This window comes from Chrysochloris asiatica, unplaced genomic scaffold (assembly GCF_000296735.1).
Source record: "Chrysochloris asiatica unplaced genomic scaffold, ChrAsi1.0 scaffold00001, whole genome shotgun sequence".
Taxonomy (NCBI): domain Eukaryota; kingdom Metazoa; phylum Chordata; class Mammalia; order Afrosoricida; family Chrysochloridae; genus Chrysochloris; species Chrysochloris asiatica.
Genome location: NW_006408519.1, coordinates 49,883,208 through 49,890,271, shown reverse-complemented (window position 1 = coordinate 49,890,271; position 7,064 = coordinate 49,883,208). Strand labels below are relative to the sequence as shown.

Below are 7,064 nucleotides of genomic sequence, written 5' to 3'. Positions count from 1 at the left end.
GTGTGCTGCTTCCATTGGGCAGTGAGGAGCACGGACAGAGAAGCACAGGGCAGTGCCACGTGTAGAGTTCAAAAGTACGTGCTGTGCAGTTTCACGGGTCCTGAGTTAGAAACCCGGGTGGCAGAGGTAGGGGGTGACTGGGAGCTGGATGACTTCTGGGCCTCCTGTTGTCATGTTAGAATCACAAGCTGTGAAAAACGTTGCACCGTTTTGTACTGCAAAATGACAAGCTTCCGTTTAAAACGCAATGGATTTTATTTTGAGTAATTTTCCAGTCATATTTCAGAGTAATTGACAATATTGTAATTGCAGATGATGAATTGAAAAAAAAAAATCACTGATTTCTAATTGTTCTGTTTTGTGAATTATTTTTTAGATATGAATTGAGAATTCGTTATTTGCCAAAAGGATTTCTAAACCAGTTTACTGAAGATAAGCCAACCCTGAATTTCTTCTATCAACAGGTATAGGAGGGGACTTTAATACACCGCTGTATTGTGTCTTTGAATGCTCTTGCATACATGTGTTGATTTTAGAATTAGAAATTCATTCAACCTGATATTTGAGAGAACAGATACCTGAACTGTTGATGCTTTGTTAACTATTGTATGCTTGGGCAAATCTCAGAAGCTACTCGAACTTCATGTGGAGACAGTAAGACCTAAGGGACACATCACTATTTTCACTAATTCAGCTTTGGGTGGAGCGATCCTGCTTGACTAGCAGCACATTGTCATAGGTGGGCTCGGTTGTACAACCTGGGTAGAAATTGACATAGTAGAGCACATTGAACTTTTCATGCTAAGAAGAGTTCACTTTTTGTCCCTTAAGGTATTAGTGTAGGCAGTTAATTTAGGTGGCACAGGAATCAACACACAGTTTTACGGCCAAATAAATGATACTCATTAGAATTAATGAAGAATACCCAAAACACATGACTGTGATTGTCAAAGACATTTGTACAAGTAATTTTACCATTAAACATGCTTGGTGATTTTTTTTTTTTTTTTTTGGGCCGTGATAAAAACATTCATTAAATCTCTGCTCTGGGCCAGGGAAGCAGAAGTTAGTGACATAATCCACATCTTGGATGCCTTCCTGTGTAGGCGATGGCTTGTGTTCAGCCCTGTGCCGTTGGTAATCACAAGCCATCTGAGCATACCTGTGTGCATGCGTGCACTGAAGGGTCTGCTGACCTCACATTGGTCTGGAACCACGTTTCATTCCAGCTGAGCCGCCTTTGGTAGGCAAGAGGAGAGGAGGTTTTGGTGAAGACAAGAGCATGGAGCAAAGAAAGAAGGCATGGTGCGTTTTAATCTGTGCTAAGAAGGTTCGAGAAGAAACAGGTGGAAAAGGTAGTGGCCACGTCTCAGAAAGAAAGGCTTTAGGGTTTTGTCCTATAAATCATTGGGAGCCACTTAAAGAATTTAATGAGTGAACGTCTTAGGCAGAAATGGGGTTTGTAGGAACAGCCTGATGCCAGTAAGGGGATGGATGGTTTCAGAGATTGCAGCAAAGTTCAGCAACTCAGGCAAGAGATGAAAAAGATGTGAAGTCCTAAGAGTTTGATAGGAAGCATCATTTAGGTCAGGGGTGGGGAACATCCAGCCCGTGGGCTGTATGAGGCCCTTGAAATCATTTGGTCTGGCTTTGCTAAGGCAACCACAATTCTAGCCATCACTTTGTTGTTGTTAAGTGCCGCTGAGTTGATTCTGACTTATAGCGACCCTGTATAGGATTTCCAAGGAGCAGCTGGTGAGCTTGAACTGCTGACCTCGTAGTTGGCAGTCCACTGCTGATTCTGCCTCACCGCACCAGGAGTCCAGGTATCACATTAAGGTGTGAGTGAAATGTTTTTAACTTGATAATTTTATATGGACTGTGAATGATGTTACAAATGTTGGCAGTAACAAGGTTCCCTGTCCCTGATTTAGGTGAATGGATTTGGCAGGACTCAGAGAAGGAACCAAAAAGGGCATGAAACTATGGAGGCTGAGGCACATTACTTGAATTCCAGGAAAGAGAAATGGCAGGTTCCATTCAGAAGGAGGGGCTGCAAAGGCCTGCTGTGGTGTTCCCGTGTAAGATCAGGATGGGTGTTCTGCTCAGAAGCTCCACACTCTGAGAGCAGGAACCTGAGGAAGGCTGCTGCTTGCCTGTGAGGTACAAGGTGTTAGGTAGGAGACCTGTGAAACATTGAGAGAGAAGGAGTCTGGCACAGTGGAGAGAGAAAGTGTTCCGTATCTCCGATTGCTGAGATTGTTGAAGGCCTCTGCATCGGGGGGGCAAAGGTTTCCCGGCTACATCTGTTCTTCCCTCTCATCCCTTAGCAACCCAGTGAGGGTGGTGTTGGAGTAATTCCTCTCTTATGGGAATTTAAATAACAAACATAGAACTTTTCTCTCTTGTATGAGGTCTGTAGCAGTATTGGCACAATTCCTTTGGAAAATCCACTCACGGAGGAATTAAATGACTTCTTTTGTGGCCTTGATTTCCAGAATGGACAACGCAGTCTTAAATAGCTTGCAGTTAACTCCTTTTTATAGTTTCTAGGCTAACCTGAAGCTCAATAACGTTCTAGTGCCTTTCACGCTGTTGCTGGGCTGCCCTAGTTTTTCTCCTTTCCTTTTCTCACGATAGGATGGACGTATCCGAGGCTACGCCTTTGGCCAGCAAGGCATCTCCTGCTGCAGCCTGTGGAACTCAGTTAGTCAAAGTAGACTTAGCTGAGAACAGCTGGAAACTGTGTAACTGCATCTGGAGATGAGAGATCACTAGATGGGGCCTCGGAGAGCCATGGTGCTTACTGATGCTCAGTGGAATCCGTAATATGTGATATAAACAGAAGAATGTGTACAAACATGTATATCTATGTATATATTTCCCTGAATTTTGTGCAAAATCAGTCCTTTTTAAAAAGTTCTTATTGTGGATTGAGTGATAGTTTACATGGGAGAACATCGGTTTTACATTCATTGGTTCTTTGCAATGATTGCAATCTCTTCCGTGCATTATCATTCAACAGTAAAATCAGTCCGTTTTAAGGGGCTACCCCGAACAGCCCAAACTTCTGTATGAATAAAAATAAAAGAGTATCACCCCCAAAATGCTTCCTCATCGCCCTTTCCAGCTGTCTTTGCTCCCATGCTTTAATGTTTCCCACGGTGTTTGCTCTTGGTTGTTGTAAAACTTGTCTTCAATGGGCTCATCCCACCTGGGTCCTTTCAATGAAGGCTTCTTTCCTTTGCATTTTGTTTTTCAGATAATCAGCAGTTTCTTTACTGCTCAGAAGTATTCTGTTGTCTGAATTTATCAGGTTCTCCCATTGACAGGCACCTGGGCTAGTTCCTTTTTTTTAAGCACTGTGACTGGAATGGCTGTGGTGGGTGTGGGTGTGGTTTCCCATGGGTGAATAAGTAGATATGGGATGGCTGGGTCACTGGCGAGCTGCCTCTCTGGTTTTATGAGAACACGCCTATACTTGTTCTCCTAGTAGTGTGTGAGAGTTAGAGATGCTCCACGTTCTACCCCACGCTGGGCTCTTGTCTTCCGCCGTAGCTGCAGTTGCATTGTGGGTCCTTGGCATGGGTCTACCTACTTTTGCCAAAGGGCTCTTCACATCTTTGTGTCCTCAGGTTGTAGGTGTGCTTCACGTAGCCTGAGTTGCCGTCCTCTGTCAGGTTGTATGTTTGGTGAACGTTTCCTCCCTGGCTGTGGCTGGCCTCTTCATTCTCTCACCTGTCTGCAGTGTTTTTATCAGAAAGTGGTGTTAGGGGTGAAGGAAGGGGGTTGTTGAGCGCCCCCCAGTGAAATAGCACGTGACCAAGTGTGAGCTGTGACTGCAAGGAGGCTACTCAGATTTCCGGGAAAATTCCATGATTTTTCATTTCTGTTTTTCATGAGCTTTTGCAGTTCCCTCATTTTTCTGTTTTGCAAGAATTAATACTTTTAGCTATTTAACTTGTCTGGGTAGAAATTTTTAAATTTCTCATCCCATGAAAAAAAAAGGCGTTGGGTACTAAATACAGTTTGCAAACTAACTTTGTTTTCCTTTCATCTAAACTCCCTCCCAGCCCAACTGTGAAGACAAGAACCTGTCTGTAGACTGGGTTTTTGTTTGACTGTGACGTTTCCTGGTAGGAGATTGGTTTTCGAATATACGAGTATGTAGTTTGACTAAAAGGTGTCCTGAACGTCACCACCAATGTGGAAAATCTCAAGTGACTCACTAATGCTTTTGACCCATTTTAGGATCTCCTGAAGGATATTAATCAGCACACTCCAAAAATAAATGAGGATCTTGTAGAGCAGGCGTCTCAAAATTATGAGATATGACTAAAGCTCATTAGAAAACAACAACAGTGTGTGTTGTCTTGAAGCGGACCTTCTCCTTTGCCGTATTTTGTTCCTCTTTATCTCAGATTTCCTTTGTTAAAGTTGTTGGTTTTTCGTTGGCAACCTTATGCAAATGGTGATATTGTTGTTACGTGCCACAGAGTTAGTTCCAAATCATAGCAACGCTGCATAGGGTTTCTGAGGAGCTGCCGATGCGGTTAAATATCGACCCCACCATGAACAGTTCTCCTGAGCTGGGAGTTGAGGGTGGTGGTAGGCATCGGTCACAGGCTTCAGCGTCTGCCAGACCCCCAGGACCCCAGAGAGGGACCTGAAGAGTGTCCCCGAAGCCTTCATCTCTTCATTCCAGTGTGGCGCTGCCTGAAAGACCTTCTTCCTCTAAGGAGTCTTGTGTCGTCCTGGGTCCCACACAGGACCGTCCTCCACTGTAGTTTCGTGTCATGCTAGAGATCACTTGGGACTATCTCCCACACAGCAGCCCTGTGGATCTGTAGGATAAGCACTGGTCTGCTAACTTCAAGGTCAGTGGGTCAAACTTACAGTGGCTCCCCAGTAGAAAGTTGAGCTGTGTGGTCCTATGAAGTCTCGGGAACCCGTACAGGACACTGTGAATCCCAGTCGACACAATGGCAGTGCATTTGGCTTTTTGGTTCTTTTTACATCTTCTTTTCCAAGATATTTGTTCCTGTGCTGCTGTGGTTCTTCAGTTACGTCCGGTATGATATGTGGTTTCTTGTCACTATAAGCTGACAAAACAAGACACACTCTGTCATGTAGGTCAACTGCCTTCCGTCCCTGTCCTGCCCTGTGTCCTGACCATGAGCGTGGCCTTTCTACAGGACAGCGCACCCCACTGCCTCTTCCTGCACCGCTCTGACAATCTGGCTATAGCCTGTTCCCCTGGGTCCTCCATTTCCTGGGACATCTTGCAGGTGTGCCCATTTTGAGATCGCAGCATTCTCTTGCTCCACAGCCCTTCTCATCTTAGCACCTGACACCCCACCTGGCTGGCTGACGCCTGGCTGGCGTGCAGGAAATGTCTGTGGACTAAACCCACCACGGGGGTCACTGCTCAGTACTCTGTTAGTGACGTGACATTCTGAATTGTGAAAAAGCGCACAGCTTGTTAACACAGCAAATCCTTAGTGTGTATCTTTCGGGAGACTTTTGCCACTGAAGTGTACAAGAGCAAACTTGAGAAATTCGTTTTAATTGGGAACTGCCTGACTTCCTTCTCCATGCAGCAGGAACCCAGCAACAACTCGAGGTGTGTGTTCTACAGGGAGCCCTGCTGAGCTAAGTGACTTGCCAGGGCACACCTAGCCACCGGCTCTGGCAGTCACAGGTCTGCCTGTCCTCAGCCCCTCCTCATCCCACCTGCTACCAAGGATTATGGGCCTCCTTGACACCTTTCTGCTGCTCACAAAGTATCCAGAGGAGACCAAACGCAACACTGAATCTTACGTGGTAACCAAAGCTACTTATCCCAGAGATAATGGAGTCTTCTTAGAGCAATACCCACCACTCGTCTGTCAGTCTGTCGTACTGTGGTGGCTTGTGAGTTGCTGTGATTCTGGAAGCTGTGCCACCGGTATTTCAAATACCAGCAGGGTCACCCATGGTGGACAGGTTTCAGATGAGCTTCCAGACGAAGACAGACTAGGAAGGAGGAGTGATGAACTACTTCTGAATATTTAGTCACTCTGAAAACCTTACGAATAATACAGAAACACTGTCAGATATAGTGCTGGAAAATGAACCCCTCAGGTTAGAAAGGCATTCAAAATGCATCTAGGGAGGAGCTGCCTCCTTAAAGTAGTGTTGACCGTGATGACACGAATGGAGTAAAGCCTGTGGGAGAAAAGCCCACAGAACCTTCATTTGCTGATGGGGCACACCTCAAAATGAAGAGAAACAGCTGTAAACACCCATTGAAAATCAGAACATGGAATGTACGAAATGTGAATCTGGGAAAATTGGAAGTTGTCAAAAATGAAATGGAACGCATAAACATCGATATCTTAGGTATTAGTGAGCTGAAATGGACTGCTATTGGCCATTTTGAATCTGACAACCACATGGTTTACTATTCCAGGAATGACAAATTGAAGAGGAATGATTTTGCATTCATTGTCAAAAAGAACATATCCAAATCAGTTAATGAGATACAAAGCTATCTTTGTTAGGATAATATCTATGCGACTACAGGGAAGCCCAGTTAATACCACTATTTATGCACCAACCACTAAAGCCAATGAGGATGAAATAGAAGAGTTCTACCAACTTCTTCAATCTGAAATGGATTAAACATGCAATCAAGATGTATTGATCATTAATGGTGATTGGAATGCAAAGGTTGGGAGCAAAGAGGAAGGATCAGTAGTTGGAAAATATGTCCTTGGTAATAGAAATGATACTGGAGATCGCATGATAGAATGAATTCTGCATAACCAATGATTTGTTCATTTCAAATACTTTCTTTAGACAGCGTAACAGATGACTATACACATGGACCTCACCAGATGGAATATATAGAAGTCAAATTGACTACATCTATGGAAAGAGACGATGGAAAAGCTCCACATCATCAATGAAATCAAGGCCAGGGGCAGATTGTGGAATAGACCATCATTTGCTCATATGCAAATTCAAGCTGAAGCTGAAGAAAATGAAAACAAGTCCACGAGAGCTAAAATATGACCTTGAAT

The 7,064-nt window shown here is 44.3% G+C and overlaps 1 protein-coding gene across 1 annotated transcript in view; it reads left to right on the top strand.

The window, feature by feature from the left end:
- The window catches only part of PTK2 (protein tyrosine kinase 2), a 150,005-nt gene that overhangs the window by 27,436 nt on the left and 115,505 nt on the right, over positions 1 to 7,064 (top strand). Inside the window, 1 exon segment of the mRNA XM_006878226.1 lies at positions 377 to 464. Within this exon segment, the coding sequence (XP_006878288.1) occupies positions 377 to 464 (88 nt within the window).